Source organism: Mobula birostris, chromosome 14 (genome assembly GCF_030028105.1).
Source record: "Mobula birostris isolate sMobBir1 chromosome 14, sMobBir1.hap1, whole genome shotgun sequence".
Classification (NCBI taxonomy): domain Eukaryota; kingdom Metazoa; phylum Chordata; class Chondrichthyes; order Myliobatiformes; family Myliobatidae; genus Mobula; species Mobula birostris.
In genome coordinates, this window is record NC_092383.1 from 44,658,642 (window position 1) to 44,680,753 (window position 22,112).

The 22,112-nt window shown below is 42.6% G+C and overlaps 1 protein-coding gene across 1 annotated transcript; it reads left to right on the forward strand.

Annotated features, from left to right (window-relative positions):
- The first annotated feature begins 311 nt into the window (after positions 1-311).
- rsl24d1 (ribosomal L24 domain containing 1) lies at positions 312-20,935 on the forward strand. The gene is made up of 6 exons (XM_072277735.1): positions 312-449; positions 12,479-12,592; positions 12,676-12,748; positions 14,806-14,869; positions 19,893-19,978; positions 20,143-20,935. Exons 1-6 carry the CDS (start codon positions 369-371, stop codon positions 20,214-20,216), a joined length of 492 nt encoding a protein of 163 aa, XP_072133836.1. The 5' UTR covers positions 312-368; the 3' UTR covers positions 20,217-20,935.
- Positions 20,936-22,112: the final 1,177 nt, after the last annotated feature.

Below are 22,112 nucleotides of genomic sequence, written 5' to 3' on the forward strand. Positions count from 1 at the left end.
TAAATGGTCAATCCATGAAATTCGATTCCAGCATGACTGGAGAATCTCAATTGGCAATACTCTCATCTCCGGAATAAATGTGGTGAATTGCTTTTGGTCTGCCTCCAATGTCAGTGTATGCTTTTTAAGAAAGGGGAACCAAAACTTTGTGTGGTTGCAGATACACACCCGGGGAACTGCGCCTTCCCACACGACAGGGGACGCTGCCCCCCGTCCCGAGCGGCAAGGGGCAGCCGAGCCCGGGCGTCGCAACTGTGGAAGTGCGCTGTGGATCTCCGGCCTGTTGGTGGTGCTGGAGGAGCGTGTCCAAGTCGGAAGTGACATCAGTGCCGGAAGTGTAACGCCGCTACCTTGCGGCGTGTGGCAAAATGAGGATCGAGAAGTGCTATTTCTGTTCGGCGCCCGTGTATCCGGGCCACGGCGTCATGTTCGTCCGCAACGACAGCAAGGTGAGGCGGGGCCCGCACCGCACTGCACCGGCAATGTTGGCTAGTTTCCACACAGCCCGATCCGTTACCTCAGCCGACAGGCTTCGGCCCGGTTTTGGGCCGATGGCCGTGTTGCTGAGTTTAGGAGGGTCGGGATGCAGGGTCACCGGTTTTGGGCAGGGGCTGGTGCCGGGTCACTGGGGCTGGACATGGATGGATATGGCGGGGGCACGTTCTGTGTGTCCAGAGTTTGTATGGCTTTGTGACTATTAACACTGCGTGGACCGGACTTCGCCATAGTTTGCCCCTGTGTGAAACTACGTGTAAAAATACAGCGCTTTAGTCTTTGTATTTAATGGGTATACATTGTGTGTTGCCCCTTTAGATTGGATTCGGAGACGAAAAGCAACCTTCACAAAGAATGTCTCCTGGGGATTCTCTTACTGAGCAGTGTTACGGTATTTGCTACTAAAGGAGATGAACCCACAGGCGATCCCAAACTGTTAATGGGAGTAGATAGGAAAAATGTTTCCCAGTATCAGAACCATCCATTGGTAAAATATTTCAACAGTCTCCTATACTAAGGCAAACGTGCAGAGTGTAAAGAGATTTTTCTGTAGTTTGTTGCTCTTTGATGGAGACCACCTGTAAAGCACCCTGACAATTACGTGGGTCATGAATAACTTGGCACACGTGCATCTATTCGAAAAAAGAATAGGCTCTTTTGTGTGACTGCAATGTCCAAACCTCCAATAAAACACGAGTGAGAAATTGGTCTGTGGAGCCAAGGTTAATAGAAATGGACTACCCATACATCTTGCTCAGTTAACCCTGGGTAGTGATTAAACTGATCCTGGCTACATCTATTTTGTGTTGAAGTTACTGGGTAGAAATCTCAGCAGGAACTCAAGAACTCAATGATTTTCCCTCACTACATTGGCAAACCATATAAACAGTTGAGTAGAGATTATGAATTCAACCTGAGGACTCTCAGTCCACGTTGTTGTGACCTAAATGTCAATTTTGACTACACTTTTTCTGTAACTGCAACATTCATACACAGTTTTTTGTTATTGTTTTCCTTTTGTACTGCCTTGTTGGACATGTGTTTTGAAGTGATATGTATGATTGGCTTGCAAAACAATGTTTTCACTATATCTCTGTACATGAGATTGTAATATTCCAATTCTATGATGATGTAGTTCCTTTATTGTTAATAGAACACATGTACCTATCAGTCTCTTGAAACAGCGGCCCCCAACCACCGGGCCGTGGACTGGTACCGGGCCGCAAAGCATGTGCTACCAGGCCGCGAGGAAACAATATGATTTGGCGATATGAGTCAGCGGAACCTTTCCTCATTCCCTGTCACGCCCACTGTTGCGCTTGAATGCACGTGAGGTCATTTCCCGCGTGTCATCCGTGTCAGCGTGGGAAGGAGATCAACTCCTCTGCAAATGACGGTGGCTGAGAAGTATGTTTGATATAACACCTCTGCCAGCATTCCGGATCAAAGTCAAGGCTAAATATCCTGAGATAGCCACGAAAGCACTGAAAACGTTGCTTCTATTTCCAACATATCTGCAATGAATGTAACGAAAACTAAATTTGCGGAACAGAGTGGACATAAGGAACCCCCTTCGAGTACGGCTGTCTCCCATCGCCGTGTTGTTGCAGGGAACAAGTCCAGGGCTCCCACTGATTCAGCGATATTGGTGTGTTGCAATGATTTTATATGTTCATAGGGGAAAATATGTGCTGTGTGTTTAATATCCAAACATTACTTAGTGTTATGATATTGACTTATAAGTGACTTATATAGCCATATAACAATCACAGTACAGAAACAGGCCACCTCTGCCCTTCTAGTCCGTGCCGAACGCTACTCTCATCTAGTCCCACCGACCTGCACTCAGCCCATAACCCTCCATTCCTTTCCTGTCCATATACCTATCCAATTTTTCTTTAAATGATAATATTGAACCTGCCTCCACCACTTCTACTGGAAGTTCGTTCAACACTTACTTCAAGCTCCCCTGAAATTGACTTATGACTATATTCATGCGAGGAAAATATGTGCTGTATTTAATATTAAATTTGTTAGATAAACCCTTTTAGAAACAAAATTGAGTGTACTAACCACTTATCACCTATATTCCAGTCGTGATTAACACCCCCCCGAACAGAATCGCCAAAAACGATTTGTAGAAAAAATCGGCACGTACACGCATGTGCACACAGGTGCCCGCGCATGTCTTCATGGTCATTGTAGTCTTTCTCGGGGTATACACAACGTATTTGACTGCTACTCTTGTCTGTTGGCAACCCTCCTCCCTCCCCCCCCCCCCGTGGTTGGCCAGTCCGCAAGAGTATTGTCAATATTAAACCGGTCCGCAGTGCAAAAAAGGTTGGGGACCCCTGTCTTAAAAGACCCTATTGTATCCGGTTCTGCTGCCGCCGGCAGTGCATTCCTCACACCTGCCACTCTCTGCGTAAAAAAAATTTAACCCTGACATTGCCTCGGTACCTATTTCCAAGCACCTTAAAACTTTGCCCCCTCGTGTTAGCCATTTCAGCTCTGAGAAAAAGCCTTTGGCTATCAACATGATCAATGCCTTTCATCATCTTATACACTTCTATCAGGTCACTTCTCATCCTCCGTTGCTCCAAGGAGAAAAGGCCAAGTTCACTCAACCTGTTCTCATAAAGTACGCCCTCAGTCCAGGTAACATCCTTGTAAATCTGCTCTGCACTCTCCTCCATAGTATCCACATCCTTCCTGTAGTGAGGTGAGCAGAACTGAACACAGTACTCCAAGTGGGGTCTGACCAAGGTATTGTATAGCTGTAACATTCCCTCTGGGCTCTTGAACTCAATCCCATGGTTAATGAATGCCAGCACACCATATGCCTTCTTAACAACATTGTCAACCTGCACAGCAGCTTTGAGTGTCCTATGGACACAGACCCCAAAATATCTCAGATCCTCCACACTGCCAAGAGTGTTACCATTAATATTATATTCTGACTTCAAATTTGACCTGCCAAAAAGAACCACTTCACACTTCTCAGCCCAGTTCTGCATCCTATTGATGTCCCACTGTAACCTCTGACAAACCTCCAGACTATCCACAAGACCCCCAACCATTGTGTCATCAGCCAACTTACTAACCCACCCTTCTACTTCTTCATCCAGGTCATTTATAAAAATCACAAAGAGGAACGTTCTCAGAACAGATCCCTGTGGAACACCGCTGGTCACTGATTTTGTAGAATATGAACCATTTACAACTACCCTTAGCCTTCTGTGGGCGAGTCAATTCTGGATCCACAAAGCAAGGTCTCCTTGGGTTCCATGCCTCCTTAACTTCTGAAGGAGCCTTGCATGGGGAACCTTATCAAATGCCTTATTGAAATCCATATACACTGCTCTATCTTCATCAATTTGTTTTGTTGTATCCTCAAAGAATTCAATCAGGCTTGTAAGGCACGACCTGCCCTTGTCAAAGCCATATTGACTATCCATAATCAGACTGTTTCTCTCCAAATAGTCATAAATCCTGCCTCTCAGGATCTCCAACAACTTGCCCGCCACTAAAGTCAGACTCACTAGTCTATAATTTCCTCGGTTATCTCTACTCCCTTAAACAAGGGAACAACATTTGCAACCCTTCAATCCTCTGGTACTTCTCCCGTCCCCATTGATGATGCAAAGATCATCGCAAGAGGCTCAGCAATTTCATCCTTCGCTTTTCACAGTAGCCGGTCCCGTTGACTTATCTAACTTAATGCTTCTCAAAAACTCCAGCACATCGTCTTTCTTAATGTCTATATGCTCAAACGTTTCAGTCCGCTGTAAGTCATCCCCACAATTATCAAAGTCCTTTTCACTGGTGAATACTGAAGCAAAGTATTCATCAAGTACCTCCACTACCTCCTCTGATTCCATGCACAGGTTTCCACTATCGCACCTGATTGGTCCTATTCTCACACGGCTCATCCCCTTGCTCTTCACATATTTGTAGAATGCCTTAGGGTTTTCCTTAATCCTGCCCACCAAAGTCGTCTCATGGCCCCTTCTGCCTCTCCTAATTCCATTCTTAAGCTCCTTCCTAACAGCCATGTAATTTTCTGGAGCTCTAACAGTACCTAGTTTCTTGAACCTTTTGTAAGCTTTTCTTCTTAGCTAGATTTTCTACATTCTTTGTACACCATGGTTCTTTAACCTTATCGTTCTTTCCCTGTCACCATGGAACATACTTATTCAGAACTCCATACAAATGTTCCCTGAACATTTGCAACATTTCTGACCTGTACTTCCCTGAGAACATCTGCTCCCAGTTCATGCGCCCAAGTTCCTGCCTAATAGCATCATATTCCCCCTACCCCAATTAAATGTTTTCCCAAATTGTTTGCTCCTATCCCCCTCCAGCGCTATGGTGAATGAGATAGAGTTGTGGTCACTACCTCCAAAATGCTGTCCTACTGAGAGATCTGACTCCTGACCAAGTTCATTTCCCAATAACAGATCAAGTACAGCCTCTTATCTAGTTGGCTTATCTATATATTGTGTCAGGAAACCTTCTTGAACACACTTAACAAACTCCACCCCATCTAAACACCTTTCTCTAAGGAGATGCCAGCCAATATTAGGAAAGTTAAAATCTCCCATCACAACAACCCTTATTATTGTTCCGTTCCAGAATCTGTCTCCTAATCTGCTCCTCGATATCCCTATTACTGTTGGGGGGGGGGGGGTCTATAAAAAAAATACCCAGTAGAGTTATTGCCCCTTTTATGTTTCTGACTTACACCCACACTGACTCAGTAGACCATCCCTCCATGACGTCCTCCTTTTCTGCAGCCGTGACACTATCCCTAATTAGCAATGCCATGCCCCCACCTCTTTTGCTTCTCCCTCTGTTCCATTTGAAACATCTAAAGCCTGGCACATTCAGCAGCCATTCCTGCTCCTGAGACATCCAAGTTTCTGTATTGGCCACAATGTCATAGTTCCACGTATTGATCCACGCTCAAGTTAAATCTCCTTGCATTAAAATAGACACATCTCAAACCATCAGTCTGAGTGCATCTTTGCTCTATCTGCCTATCCTTCCTCACAAACTCCCTACAAGCTGTCTCCAACTCTCCATCCTCTGCCTCTTCACTGGGGTTCCCACCCCCTGCAAATCTAGTTTAAACCCTCCCCACATCAAAGTTGCTGGTAAATGCAGCAGGCCAGGCAGCATCTCTAGGAAGAGGTACAGTCGACGTTTCAGGCCGAAGTCCTGACGAAGGGTCTCGGCCTGAAACGTCGACTGTACCTCTTCCTAGAGATGCTGCCTGGCCTGCTGCGTTCACCAGCAACTTCGATGTGTGTTGCTTGAATTTCCAGCATCTGCAGAATTCTTCGTGTTTGCGTTAAACCCTCCCCAATAGCATTAGCAAACCTCCCTGCCAGGATATTGGTCCCCATCGGATTCAAGTGCAATCCATCCTTTTTGTACAGGTCACACCTGCCCCAGAAGAGATCCCAATGATCCAAAAATCAGAATCCCTGCCCCATGCTCCAATCCTTCAGCCACGCATTTATCCTCCACCTCATTTTGTTCCTATACTCACTGTCGCATGGCACAGGCAGCAATCCCGAGATAACTACCTTTAAGGTCTTGCTTCTCAGCTGCCTTCCTAACTCCCTGTATTCTGCTTTCAGGACCTCCACTTTTTTTCTACCAATGTCATTGTACATATGTACCACGACCTCCGGTTGCTCACCCTCTCAATTCAGGATGTTGTGGATGAGGTCAGAAACATCACGAACCTTGGCACCTGGGAGGCAAACTACTACCCTTGTTTCTTTTTCGCACCCACAGAATTGCCTATCTGTCCCTGTAACTATAGAATTCACTATTACCGCTGCCATCCTTTTCTGTTCCCTCCCCTCCTGAGCCACAGGGCCAGACTCAGTGCCAGAGGCAGGGCCACCCAGGTAGGTCATTTCCCCCAACGGTGCTCAAAATGGAGTACTTATTGTTAAGGGGGCCAGCCACAGGGGTGCTCTCTACTACCTGACACCCTCTCTTCTGACAGTCACCCACTTATCTGTCTCCTGTGGTCCCGGGGTGACTACCTGCCTGTAGCTCCTGTCTGTCACATCCTCACTATTCCTAACAAGCTGAAGGTCATTGAGCTGCATCTCCAGTCCCCTAACTCGGCCTCTAAGGAGCTACATGCAGCTCGATGCAGCTGGTGCAGATTGGCCATTGGGGAGGCTGGAAGTCTCCTGGACATCCCACGTCTGACGCCCAGAACAGAAAACTGGACTTGCAGTCATACCCACTATTCTAATGCGCTGAGTCCCACGAAACACTCCTTTTTAAAACTCTTCTCCCTGACCTGTGCGAAGCTCGCTCTCTCTTGGAACTGATTGGTCTGCTGCTAATGCTGTTAATGATCTAATTCTATGGATCCAATCCATGCAAGAGATCCTGCTTAGTCCCACTCCAGTTGGGAAAGCTGAAATTTATCGAAACATGTTCATCTACCCAAGCTAGCGCAAGACAGTTAGGATTAAGTATTGGAGTTTCCAGACTCAATCAGTTTAGTAGCACAATTACCACTTGACCCATTGCAGTGTGACCTGATACAATGTTAAAAGTATGTCAAAGTATTTAAAAGAACTTTGTGAAGCAAATTAAGCTTAATGTGTTAAAATACCAGGTTAAGACCTCTGAAATCAAATTCTGAGAAAGTCAGGCAGCAGCTATGTTTCAGGTTTAAACAGGACTATATTGTTGAGTTTTGCAAGTTTTGGGTAACCCACCCTTCCTATGTGCACAAGTATATCAATGCAACTACTATCACAAGTACATAGCGTATGAGCACCATTCACAAGAAAAACATAAACCATACGCAATTTTTACAAGAAGAAATGCAGCTTAAACAACAAAAATGAGTACATTTTAGTTCTAAGTAATCGAAGTGGTCATGCTGTTGCTAAACTAGTGATTGGGGGGCACCAATTGATTGAAGAGCTGATAGACGAAGGGTAGGAGCCATTCTTGAATTTTGTAGTGTGGGACTTAAGGCGTCTCTGTGTCTCCTGCATAATGTTAGATGTGAGAAGATGGCAGAGGGTCTTTGGATTTTACCTTCTTGAGATGGTGTCTGTTGTGGATGTTATCGATAGTGGGGAGGCATGTGCCATATTCCATCTGGGTAGCGTCCAACCTGATGGCATGAATACTGACTTCTCTAACTTCTGTTAATGCCTCTCCTCCTGTTCTTACCTCATCCCTTATTTATTAAAGTGTTCCATGAATGAGACCAAGACATGACTTCACACCTCCCACCTCTCTCTGTCAAACTATTCCCATTCACTCATTGACCTGATGATCTTGTTTATAGCTCATCCCCATGGTTTTTACCCTCCGTCCTCCTTGTGCCCCTCACCCACACCCCTAGCAAATTTACAAGTTCCTTTTTAACATGCTTATTCAAATAGTGAAACACTGTGTAATAATCAGGGCTTGTCAATTTAATTTACTTATAGAGATGCCCCCGATTTAACCCTGACCTAATCACGGGACGGTTTACAATGACCAATTAACCTATTGAACTGTGGGAGGAAACCAGAGCACCCGGAGCAAACCCATGTGGTCACGGGGAGAACGTACAGATAACGGCAGGAATTGAACCCAGTTTATTGGTACTGTAAAGCGTTATACTAGCCACTATACCATCCCATAGAAAATGCTGTCTGAAAGAATATTCCATGCTAACTCATTATTGCTGTCCCCCAATACAACAGCGCATGACAAGGATGGGATTTGAACCTGTGCATTCACATTAAAGTATGATTATTGTTATTATCTACAACAGATATGAACTCCTATGGGGACCACCGTTCCTGCAAATCCCCCATTGTGCCCATTGATACTGTGTGCTCCTTCTCCAAGGACACCCCGGCACAGACATAACCCCGAAAGAGGGGCAGACTGTCAGCTCGAACTGAGCCCTCAATATGAGTGGCCAGCTTGGCCAGGCCCAGGAGCAAACTGATCAGGAGATTGCCTGAGTGGGTCACCGTAGATATCAGTTCTGATGCAGCATCTTTGATCTGAAATGTTAACTCTATTTCTTTTTTCCACAAGTGAGGTCTAACTTACTATTTCCAGCATTTCATCGAACACAGAATAGTACAACACAAAAACAGGCCATTCAGCCTACAATGTTCTGCCGAACCAGCTGAAAAGCAAATAAACACCCAAACACTAGTACCACCTACCTACACCATATCCATATCTCTCCACCTTCCTTACATCCTTGTGCCTGTCCAAATATCTCCTAAAAGCCACTAATGTATTTGCCTCTACCACCTTACCAGGTAGTGTATTCCGGGTATCCATGACTCTCTGAGGAAAAAAAAGCTTATCCCTCACATCTCCCTTGAACCTACCCCCTCTCGCCTTTAATGCATGCCCTCTGTTATTAGACATTCATAAACTCAAGAAAGTCTGTAGGTGCTGACACTCACAAAATGCTGGTGCAACTCAGCAGGTCAGACAGCGTCAATGGGAATGAATAAACAGTCGAGCTTTTGGGCCAAGACCCTTCTTCAGGACTGAAAAGGAGATGGAAGAAACCAAAATACAAAGGTGGGGGGAAGGGAAGGAGACTAGCCTGAGGGTGATAGGTGAAGCCAAGTGGGTGGGAAAGGTAAAGGGCTGGAGAAGAAGGAATCTGATAGGAGAGGAGAGTGGACCACAGGAGAAAGGGAAGGAGGAGAGGACCCGGGAGAAGTGACAGGCAGGTGAGAAGACAGAATAGAAGAAGAGGGTAGGGGAAGATTAAAAAACATTTACTGAAAGGAGGAATTGATATTCACGTTGGAGGCTACCCAGACGGAATATAAGGTGTGCTTCCTCCACCCTAAGGGTGGCCTCATCTTGTCACAAGAGGAGGCCATAGACCAACATGTCAGAATGGGAACCAGAATTAAATTGTTTGTCCACTGCAAAGTTCCACTTTTGACGGATTGAGTGGAGGTGCTCGATGAAGTGGTCTCGCCAATGTACTTGATGTGGCTTTGGGAACACCGGACATGATAGACGATCCCAGCAGATTTGCAGGTGAGGTGTTGCCTCATCTGGAAAGACTGTTTGGTGCCTGAATAGAGGTGAGGGAGAAGGTGAATGGGCAGATGTAACACCTAGGCTGCTTGCAAGGATTAGTGCTGGGAGGGATGAACATGGGAATCATGGAGGGAGTGATCCCTGCAGAAAGCAAGAGAGGGGGAGAGGTCATGTTTAGTGGTAGGATCCCTTTGGAGATGGCAGATATTGCAAAGGATGATGTGTCAGATGCAGAGGCTCATGGAGTGGTAGGTAAGAAAAATAGGAACTCTTATCACTGTTAAGGCAGCAGGAAGATGGGGTGATCATGGAAATGGAGGACACGAAGAAATCTGCAGATGCTGGAAACTCAAGCAACACACACAAAATGCTGGAGGAACGCAGCAGGCCAGACAGCATCCATAGGAAGAAGCACAGTCGACACTTCAGGCCGAGACCCTTCGTCAGGACTAACTGAAAGAAGAGATAGTAAGAGATTTGAAAGTAGGAGGGGGAGGGGGAGATCCGAAATGATAGGAGAAGACAGGAGGAGGAGGGATGGAGCCAAGAGCTGGGAAGTTGATTGGCAAAAGGGATACAAGACTGGAGAAGGGAGAGGATCATGGGATGGGAGGCCAAGGGAGAAAGGAAGGGGAAGGGGAGCGCCAGAGGAGGATGGAGAGCAGGCAAGGTGTTATTGTGAGAAGGACAGGAGAGATCAAGAAAGCAGCCCAACGTGCTTAGAGTGTGGTTGGGTTCTATTTTAATGTGTTGCCCTGCCTGTGGTGAAGGGTTATGTTTCTCCACCATTTTTTCCTTTTTCTGGCTGAAGTAACTGAATACTGAGTTTGGCAAACCATTGACATCAGCAGCGATGTGTCCGCAACTCCTGCTGTGTTAGCGGGAAGTGGACTACAATTGGATGGGGTGGTGAACAGTTTGTTTCTCTTGTTTTAACTTGTGAAGGAGATGGTATTGTCCAAATGAAATTAAACATCCACTTGCAGGAATTGAAGCTAGATAATTTCGGTGCAAGGTCTTCAATTAACTGTATGCTTATCACTTTTTTTGTCTCTGTGGGATATCTGAGGTTTTGTTAATAGCTCAAAGTTTCTGTAAGACTACAGTGAAATAAATTCTGACAGCAACAGGTGCTCAGTGGTGAATCGTGCACCATTGATCATCAGTTGGAATGCTTTCAGGTGACTTGTAGCTGGCTGAGGAAGGATGATAGTTATCTTAGGATCCAATTGCTGGCATTTTTGCCACTTGTTTGGTTGAGATCATGGGTGAGGGTATTGGTGTACGTTGCAGTTGTATAGGGCATTGGTGTGCCCGTATTTGAGATTGAATTGCCCTGTTAAGGAGAGTTGTCATCAAATTGGAAAGAGTGCAGAGAACATTTGTGTGGTTGCTGCCAGGATTCGAGGACCTGAGTTATGGAGAGAAGTTGGGTAGGCTAGTGCTTTATTCCTTGGAAAGTAGGGGGGAGAGAGAGAGAGGTGTGTAAAATCATGAGAATAGATAGGTGGACACACCTAATCTTATTCTCAGATAAGAGCAACCAAAAACTAGAGGGCATAGGTTTAAGGTGAGGGGTTAGAGGTGATGTGATTAATTTAGTTTTTCACACAGGGTGGTTGCAATTTGAAATGTACTGTCTGAGAAGGTGTTGGAGGCAGACTTGCACTGCATTTGAAAAGTATCTGAGCAAATACTTGAATCCTAAGGTATAGAACTCAATGAACCCAGTACTGGGAAATGGGATTCCCATTACTTGATGGTCAGCATGGACTTGGTAGGCTGAAGGGTTTATTTCCATGCTGTATAACTTTGATAACCCAAAATATAGTCTAGAGCTGATGAAATGTAATACTTCCCCTTTTGTTTCTTTGGCTATTAAAGTTCTTAATTTTTAAATTTTCAGATTAAGGTAACCTTCCTAATTCAGTATCTCTTTTCAAAAACTAAAAATGACATTTTGGGTCTTTCCTGAGTACTCTTCTACCTTATTCCCATCTTTTCAACCTAGTAGTATCCTCTCAGCCAGATTCTATTTTCTACCGAGATCAGGTTTGTTCTGAGACTCAATATTCTAGTTTTATCTTCCCCTGTGGATTTGTTTTTCCTTTGAGTTGACTTCTCTTTCTTTACCAGTTTATATCCTCCTAATTTCCGTTGCCGGTCTGACATTATGCATCTTCTGGTCACCTTCTTTTCAGTTATGACCATCGAATCCTGATATACCTTCACTTCCTAATCATTGCAAATTAGATACTAAAAATAAAACAGTTGATGCTGGAATTCTGAAGTAAAACCAAAAGTTCATGGCAGGCAGCGTTTGTAGAGAGGGGAAGAGCTGAAATTCCAGGTTTTATCCGGGTGCGAAGTCTTATCTAGGTGGCCATGCAAACCAGGTTATTGTTTCTAGGTATTTCATGACAGTAATAAGCTCTCTGCAAATTATACTCTAGTTACTCACTTTGATTGTTTTGATGACATCTCCCAATCCTGTGAACTTCACCACCTGTAGTTCTCATTCAATCTGCACATCATGAATCATAATTCTTTGTAGTCTTTGGGTCTATATCCTCAACACTCAGCATGGCTGTGGAAGTAACTGCTACAGGTCAAGGTGGTTCCTTTATCACTGCAGTAGAGTGTGCTGTGCTCACCGGGGAAAGCCTGAATGAGGAAAATGAGGGTGGGGGTGGGTGGGAGCACAGTCAATACTTCCTTCACTTCAATGGCACCATCCTATTCAGCGTATGGAAATGCAGTATTTCCCTTTAACTCTCCTTTCATCAGGAACCTGGCTGGTATTTGGGTGTTGGAGGGAAGGCAGATTTTCGCTTGGGGGAAGGAGGTGGAAAATTTGTAATTTTTGTTAGGTCAGCGTCACATGAAATACACAAATAATCATTGAAACATCTTCTAGGTTTTCAGATTCTGCAGATCAAAATGTCATAAGAATTTTAAGAAGAAGCGTAACCCAAGAAAGGTCAGGTGGACAAAGGCCTTCCGCAAGTCAGCTGGCAAGGAATTGACAGTGGTATGTAAGAAGTTATTCTTGTCTTCATTTACATGGTATTCATTATAATTTGATGCTCTTGACACCTGATCTTTTATTTATAGGATAATTCATTTGAATTTGAAAAACGTAGGAATGTGCCAGTCAAGTACCAGAGAGAACTGTGGTCTATGTCAGGTAAGCTGTTCTTGCAGTGCACCACAAATGTGTGTTTGCAATCTTGATGAATTTAATTACATTTTTCAGCATCTATATAGTGCTTCCCTGGCTATTTAGGTTGCACTGGCACAGAATCTATTTTTTAAGCTCTCTGATATAAAGAAAGCAATGAAACAAGTCTGGAGAGAAAGTGAGGCAAGCTTCTTAACTGTTAAATAATTGACTAGTGGGAATGCTTTCTGATGTTTCAGATCCATTTTAAATTAGTGATGGTCTTAATGTGAAGAAAGAGTGCAGCAACATTTGATAGGATTCTGTATGCCTGATGTGAAGAATAGGATCACTTCGGATTGTGCTGAAGATTTGCATTCCTACAGACCTTTAACAAACTCTAAAGTGCTGGCTGAAATGTTGTTGTCATATGTGGCATAGATACTGTTCTGCTTTCAAGTATTTTAGAGGAATGTGAATAGCTGAGGAAGTATGCTTTGGGTTCTGTTTGAATTGTAAATCATGGGCAAGCAAAGGAGCTGACATGAATTCACTTTGCATTTTAAAGAGAAATTAGTCTTTGCAGGCTGAGAATAGAATTGGCAGTATTGTGCAAAAAATGTCATTGTGCTTGGCGCGAGGTAGTGCTTGCAGTACATTTACTGTTGGGCTGAGCACATCAGTTAACTGTTTATTTTAATACAGGTCGACCTTCACTAATCCGGCACCATTGGGACCTGAGGAGTGCCAGATTAGGGAAAATGCCGAATTACAGAAAAATCACAATAAGCAATAGCTAATGGCCTCATCATACCTTTAAAATGTCATGTAAATCAGTGCAAGTTAGATAATAATGAAACAGAAATATTACATGAGTGGCAGGTGAAATTTTAATAAAGTAATATACTGTACAGGCACAGATAAAATAAAGGGTACAGGTAAATGTACAGGAATTAACTTCCCTCTTCACTCGCAGTTACTGAGGGAATCCTCGTTAGTTTCTTTTCCTCTGCTTAGTAATATGCCTAAATTCAATGGGTCGCCACGTCTGATCTAAGGTCGTAGGCAGAAAAGAATGGAGCGCTGGCTGGGCGACGCTGGAGGGCAGTGTGCGACTATCGGCAGGTGTGCGAGAAGGCGGACCAGCCCAGTGCGTGCCAGCTCCCCCGCCGCTGAAGGGTGCCGGGCGGCCACGCCTCACACAAATGCTATTAATAAATGCAGGAAAACAAGCAGGAAGTGCCTGTCTATGCTTACAAGAGCACGTCAACAAGTGAACAGATCTAGCGCAACCAAAACACTACTCAGCAGAATGGTACCGTGGCCCGGGAAATTTGAAATTACAGTTGTGCAGAAAATTTGAAATCAGTGCCGGATTACCCAAGGAACTGGATTACAGGTAGTCAGATTAGTGAAGGTCGACCTGTACTAAGATTTTTAAGATGACTTGTTAAAATGATCTAAAATCTCATGGAAAATTGCTGCTAGGTTTAACATTCATGATACGCCTTGTGTCTTGTCAATGGTAGCAACAGAGCATATTGAGGCAGCAAAGAAACATGAACTGATTATCTAGAGTACTAAGATGATCATTTTATGTCTTAAGGTTCTGGTGTAAATAGTTAAAATGGAGATTATATGTCTGATTCTTTGTTCCATATTGGATTTGGTTCAGAGAAGCATCATCATGTAATACTTAATTTTGTTTGGATGATTTGCCCAAAGCTCTCAAACCAACACATGCCCTGAGACAATACCAAAAGTTTGGATTTGTGGAGTGAAATGAAAATCCTGATATAATTCACAAAAGTGTTCTTAAATAAAATTTCAGTTTGGGTTTGAAGTTATTGGGTTACATTTTTGTGGCCACTTGACAAGTGTATTAGCCTGAACTTTAATGTATTTAAGAATTAGTCTCTACATCTTTCAGTAAACATTGGGTAGTCTTTTGGAGTCTTGCTTATCTCTTGCAGGTTGCTTTTGAGCACTACTTTTTCGAATCTTGCAGATTTTTGTTTCCCTCATTTTGGGTCATTGTAGAAAAATGGTTTTAGTTTAATTAATGATAAAACTCTGTTCAACAGTTCAAGCAATGAAGACAGTTGAGGAAATCAAGCAGAAGCGCCAAGCAAGATTTATTATGAACAGGTGAGAGTGAGATGGGTGTGTATAATTATTTACAGTGTAATTATTGCTTTAATATTTCATTTCATAGAATGACACTGTGCAGAGAGATTTTACCTTGTTCTTAACTGTGGTGGACATATGTGTCCTAAAATGCTAGATAAGTACAGTGTGCAAAAATCTTGGGCTCCCTGGATTTTTATATACATTTTGTTTTAGATGCTTATTTTGTCTTCTGCATTAGTATCTCAGTAGAAAGAGCAAATTTTAGTTTTCCAAACATTCATTTTCCCAAAAAATTTGTTTGAGATTTTTTTGTATTTCGTTAAAGAAAGTAGTATAGACCTCTTTTCAAATAAAAACTTCATTACTTTGTAAGTATAGAGCATGATGAAACAAAGATAACAAACAGATGCTAATGATTAATGAGTTGAATAAACTAAACTGATTAACTGAAACAGAAGCAAGTGTAGAACAAATCAGACTAGACAAAGGAAAAACAAACTGAAAGGTGAGTTTGTGGCAGATGTGATAGTTTAACCTTCAAATCATCTAATCTTCCACCACTGCATGAGTGAGTATAGAACAAGGCACAAGGTGATCATCCTACATCAACAAGGTCTCGCCCAAACAGAAGTTTTGCAGCGACAGGAGTTTCAAGATGTGCTGACTAAGCTTTTCTGAAATAGTCAAGATCTGCAGAAGACCTGTGCAATGTTCTTTAAGCTGCTTGCAGCAACCTACCAGCTGATTTTATAGAGAACATAACATAATAAATAGGAGTGGGGCATCTGGCCTGCTGAACTTGCTCTGCCGTTACATAAGATCATGGCTGATCTGATCATGGACTCATCTCCATCTACCTGCCTTTTCCCCATAACCCTTAATTCCCCTGCTATACAGATTATTATCTGAATGGTGTGGAGTTAGGTAAGGGAGAAATACAAAGAGATCTAGGAGTACTTGTTCATCAGTCTCTGAAGGTGAATGAGCAAGTGCAGCAGGCAGTGAAGAAGGCTAATGGAATGTTGGTCTTCATTACAAAGGGAATTGAGTACAAGAGCAAGGAAATCCTTTTGCATTTGTACAGGGCCCTGGTGAGACCACATCTGGAGTATTGTGTGCAGTTTTGGTCTCCAAGGTTAAGGAAGGACATCCTGGCTTTGGAGGATGTGCAGCGTGTGTTCACTAGGTTAATTCCTGGGATGTCCGGACTGTCTTACGCAGAGAGGTTAGAGAGACTGGGCTTGGACTCGCTGGAATTAAGGAGATTGAGGGGGGATCTGATTGAGACATATAAGATTATTAAGGGATTGGACAAGATAGAGGCAGGAAATATGTTCCAGATGCTGGGAGAGTCCAGTACCAGAGGGCATGGTTTAAGAATAAGGGGTAGGTCATCTAGGACAGAGTTGAGGAGGAACTTCTCCCAGAAAGTTGTGGAGGTGTGGAACGTGCTGCCTCGGAAGGCAGTGGAGGCCAATTCTCTGAATGCTTTCAAGAAGGAGCTAGATAGGTATCTTATGGATAGGGGAATCAAGGGTTATGGGGACAAGGTAGGAACTGGGTATTGATAGTAGATGATCAGCCATGATCTCAGAATGGCGGTGCAGGCTCGAAGGGCCGAAAGGTCTACTTCTGCACTTATTGTCTATGTACCAAAAGCTCTCTTTACGATCCTATCTACCTGTGGCACCACTTTTAGGGAATTTTGTATCTGTATTCCCAGATCCCTCTGCTGTACTGCACTCCTCAGTGCCCTACCATTTACTTTGTATGTTCTACCTTGGTTTGTCCTTCCAAAGTGCAATACCTCACATTTGTCTGTATTAAACTCCATCTGCCATTTTTCAGCCCATTTTTTCAACTGGTCCAAATCCCTCTGCAAGCTTTGAAAACCTTCCTCACTGTCCACTACACCTCCAATCTTTGTATCATCAGCAAATTTGCTGATCCAATTTACCACATTATCATCCAGATCATTGATATAGATGACAAATAACAATGGACCCAGCACTGATCCCTGTGGCACACCACTGGTCACAGGCCTCCACTCAGAGAAACAATCCTCCACTACCACTCTCTGGCTTCTTCCATTGAGCCAATGCCCAATCCAATTTACTACCTCTCCATGTATACCTAACGACTGAATCTTCCTAACTAACCTCCCATGCGGGACCTTGTCAAAGGCCTTACTGAATTTCCATATAGACAACATCCACTGCCTTCCCTTCATCCACTCCCTGGTAACCTCCTCGAAAAACTCCAATAGATTGGTTAAACATGACCTACCACGCACAAAGCCATGTTGACTCTCCCTAATAAGGCCCTGTTTATCCAAATACTTGTAGATCCTATCTCTTAGTACTTCTTCCAGTAATTTACCTACTACCGACGTCAAACTTGCTGGCCTATAATTTCCCGGATTACTTTTCGAGCCTGTTTTTAAACAATGGAACAACATGAGCTATCCTCCAATCCTCCGGCACCTCACCCGTAGATACTGACATTTAAAATATATCTACCAGAGCCCCTGCAATTTCAACGCTAGTCTCCTTCAAGATCCGAGGAATACACTGTCAGGTCCTGCGTATTTATCTACTCTAATTTGCCTGAAGATAGCAAGCACCTCCTCCTCTTCAATCTGTATAGGTTCCATGACCTCACTACTTGTTATGCCTTATTTCTGTAGACTCCATGCCAATTTCCTTAGTAAATACAGATGCAAAAAACCCATTTAAGATCTTCCCCATTTCTTTTGGTTCCATACATAGCCGACCACTCTGATCTTCAAGAGGACCAATTTTATCCCTTACTATCCTTTTGCTCTTATTATACCTGTGGAAGCTCTTTGGAATATCCTTTACTTTGACTGCCAAAGCAACCTCATGTCTTCTTTTAGCCCTCCTGATTTCTTTCTTAGGTACTTTTTTTGCACTTTTTATACTCCTCAAGCACCTTATTTGCTCCCTGTTTCCTGTACATGTCATACATCTCTCTCTTCTTTATCAGAGTTCCAATATCCCTTAAGAATCAAGGTTCCTTATTCTTATTCACTTTAATCTTTAATCTTAATCTTACTTCTCCAGTCTGTTGACTTCACCCTGCCCCCCCCCCCAACTATTTAGTGTAAACCCCTATCCACAGCCCTAGTTATGCAATTCGCTAGGATCCAGGTTCCATCCCAGTTCAGGTGGAGCCCGTCCCATTGGTACAGCTCCCTCCTTCTCCAAAACTGATGCCAATTTCCCAAGAATTCAAACCCACTTCCCTCACACCAATCCTTGAGCCACACATTTAACTCTCTAATCTTCTGACCTTATGCCAATTTGCACGTGGTTCAGGTAGTAATTTAGTCCCAAGCTGCTCAAATTCTCTCAGCAGAAAATTCCCTCTTTCCTCATTCTACGTATGTCATAGGTACCCTCATAGACCAAGACAAATTGATGCTTCCCTTCCCACTGCACATTCCTCTTCAGGTCAGATAAGATGTCCCAAACCTGGGCACCAGGCAGGCAACATAGTCTTCGGGATGTTCTATCCTTGGAACAGAGAACTCTGTCTATTCCTCTGCCTATACTATGCTCAATTACCACTACATTTCTCTTCTCTCCCCCCTTTTGAATGGCTCCCTGAACTATGGTGCCACAGTTAGGTTGCTCATTCTTCCTACAGCTCCCACTCTCATCCACACAAGGAGCAAGAATCTCATTCCTGTTGGACAAGCTCAAGGACTGAGGCTCCTCCAGCACTGTCTCTTGGATCATACTAACCACCTCACTCGCAGTCACACCCTCTTGTCCCTGACCACAGACCGAATTTGAAGCAGCTAATCTAATGGGTGTGACTACCTTCTGAAACAGAGAATCCAGGCAACTCTTCCCCGTTCTTGATGTACCACAGTGCTTGAAGCTCAGATTCTAGGTCATCAACTTTGAGCCGGAGTTCCTCGAGCAGCCAACACTTGCTGCAGATGTGGTCACCAGGAACCACAATGGGGACCACCAGTTCCCACATCATGCAGCTACAGTGCATCACCTGATCCTGCATCATCCCTAATTTGTTTAATTAGAATTGATACAGTTTTAAAGGCAAAGCGTGGTCGCGCCAAATAGTGATTTTATTTTTTTTACTATTTACTGCTCTTTATTGTAATTTGATATTTAAGCTTTTAATTTCATTATTTTTCAAATCACCTTCACTTTACAGAATTTTTTTTTACAGACTTTTACACAGTACTGTATTATCTAGGTTGTACACAAGTCAGTGGATGAGATGATTGGCAGTCTGGACAACATTTAACCTGTGTGAGATGAATGTTAAACATGTTCCCGGGGTGAACTCACTGATTGTTTTATTGTACACGATAAAAGATAGATGAAACCTTAGTGCAATTTATTTGAATACAGTGCTCATTCATTTGAAGTATCATATTTGATGTTTAATTTTGGAGTATGAACCTGTTACCTGTTCAATTGAAGAAATGAAGCCCGTCACTTTAAATGCATTCTTGAGATGCAGTTGAATAAGTAGGTTGAAAATCACTGATAGCCAGTGACAGTTTGGTCATATTTCCAGTTGCCTTTTCATGTTGAAAGTTTTGCTGGAAAAGAGGAGCAAAACTAGTGGGAATTTACAGAAATTTTGTGCCCTTGAGTTAGTCTCATGTTGTTATTCTCTTAATGAAGGATATCTTGGTCATTAATAAATTCAGTTATTCAAGACATGATGAATTCATATCATATGGGGAAGGTATATGTCAATGTGACTAATTCATGAAAATCAAGGTTAAATGTGTGCTTGTTTCTATTGGAAAGTTTGCTAAGTATAGGACACAGAGTAAAATTATTCCTGAATAATTTGTATTTATGTAATTTAGTCCTGTATTCTTGGTGTTTAATCTTGCAGTGCTGCTTAATTGGAGTATCTGGTTATTCATGATCAGCTGGAATAAGCAGCTGAAACTTCATTGATGAAGCACATGTTTTGATATCTGATGTATAGTAAAAACAATTTCTGATCTAATGAGTATTCAAATTTGTCTAAGGTTGAAGAAAAATAAAGAATTGGAGACAAAGGCAGACATCAAAGAGGTCAAACAGAATATCCATCTCATCAAGGCTCCTCATGCAGGTAATGGTCTGAAATTTACAATGCTCTTTGGTGTTTAAATCGATCATAAGAATCTTGCAAACAAGATACATAATGTAGATAATTAACATTGTGATTTGTAAGTCATTTGGAAATGACATTTCATACTTTATTTTGATAGTTCAAGTCTCATTCTCTTTTAACAGAAAAGTCAAAGAAGTTGGAGGAAAAGATAGTGGAGACTTTGCAGGAAGATATGGAAATGGCAGAAGATTCATAACTGTATCTGCTGATGACATACAAGATCCCATCAGTTTCCATCTGTTGAGCTACTGATATAAATATATCTAATTTATCTTCTAGTGACATAACAATCCTTTGCAAATTTGACCGACACACATCAGATTTCCTAGTCTTGTCCTTCCAGGCTCTAGTTGACCTCCGTAAAATTGAATATTAAATATTAAGAAAGCTCTTTGCTTCAATGACAGTAGGAAGAATGATGACTGGTGGATAAACAGAACATTTGGAAACGCTCTCTGTGGTTTTGAAAAATCTGATGATACTTTTCCTTTTTTCTGTTCCATAATAAATGTTCTGTTCCATAAGTATAACAAGTATATTTTTAAAATGTTTGTGACTGATCTGCCAGCTTCAAGTGTACGCCAGACATGGAAAATTCTAGTCAGTCATTAAATTAAAAATAAACTGATATATTGAGTTTGGGGAATTGTAATATTTTGCTTTCTCACTTTTCTAATTAAATTCCATAAACTGTATTCTGGCTCATTACTGAGCAAAATGTGGCAGCATTTGTTGTATATGACACCTCTTAGATCTCTTCATTCAACCTTATTTACAGATCACTTTACTTTCTGCTTTATGCTAGTCGTTTTATTAAATGGCACACTATGGGTTGACTGCCCTTGAGTTAGTCTCATGTTATTACTCTCTTAATGAAGAATATCTTGGTCATTAATAAATTCAATTATTCAATAACTATCTTGTACTTGGGTGTCTCTTAGTTTAATCCTGAAAGTTTAGATATTTTCTTTCCTAGTCTCTGTTTAGTGGGCGTTGTTGATCACGAGACCTGAATCTGTGAATTGAACTTTTCATTTACAGTGTGAAAATCCCAACAGCTTTACACTGCAGGTTGGCACAGTGGTGCAGGGGTAATGTTTCTGCCCCCCTGCTCCAGACACCCAAGTTCTCTTCCAACCTTGGATGTTGTTTGTATGGAACATCATCTCCTGGTCCTGAATTTCTGATTCACACTGTTCTAATTACAGTTCATTCAAATTCTCCCTAGTTTTACCCCATGTACCTTTTGTTTTCCTTGGGGTATATTTTCTTGATTCAATGTATTAAACCCCATGTTCTACATAGATGGTCAGCATTTTAGCCGATCTCAGTAATCAGATATCTGGTCTCTTGCAGTACCTTCTTGTCACTTAAGTGTAATGCCTCTTAAATTTAAACTTGCACATTATGATTTCAACTCTCATGAACAAGAAATGCATAGCTTTTTTTCTGATTTCGGATGCATTTTTAAGATCTTATTCCAAATGCTCAGTCATATACCCCAGGAAATAGGCCCCACAGCCCAACTCATCCATGCCATTTGCCCACATTTCACCCACGTCCCTCTAAACCAGGATTCCCAACTTTTTTTAATGCCATGGACAAATACCATTAAGTAAGGGGTGGAATCCTTAATCTACCATGTACTTGTTCAATGTGTTTTATAAACGTTGTTGTTGTCCTGCCTAGCAACTAATGGAAACTCATTCCAAATATGCACTACCTTCTGGGTGAAAATGTCCCTCAGATTCCTGCTACATTCCCCCCCCCCATGTCCTTTAGTTCCTGATTATCTCTCTCTCTCCCCCTCTCTCCTCCCCCCCCCCCCCCCGCCGGATAAAAGACCAGGTCAATAAATCTATGCTGTTTGCCTTATACACATTTATAAGATCGCCCGTCTCCAATGAAAAACGTCCCAGGTAGTGGGTGCATGGATGAGTTGTCAGATTGTCTTAAACATTGTAGATACAATTACAATGTGTAAGACCATTGGATAGGTGCATAGATAGGAGGGGCTTAAAAGAACTTGGGCCAATTATAGGCAAATTAACTAGCTTGGAAGGCACCCTGGTCGACATGGATAAATTGGGCT

Coding starts and splice junctions, on each gene's coding strand:
- rsl24d1 (XM_072277735.1), top strand. CDS start 369: ATGAGGATCGAGAAGTGCTATTTCTGTTCGGCGCCCGTGTATCCGGGC. Junction 12,593..12,675: donor CTGGCAAGGAATTGACAGTG/GTATGTAAGAAG, acceptor TTTTATTTATAG/GATAATTCATTTGAATTTGA. Junction 19,979..20,142: donor CATCAAGGCTCCTCATGCAG/GTAATGGTCTGA, acceptor CTCTTTTAACAG/AAAAGTCAAAGAAGTTGGAG.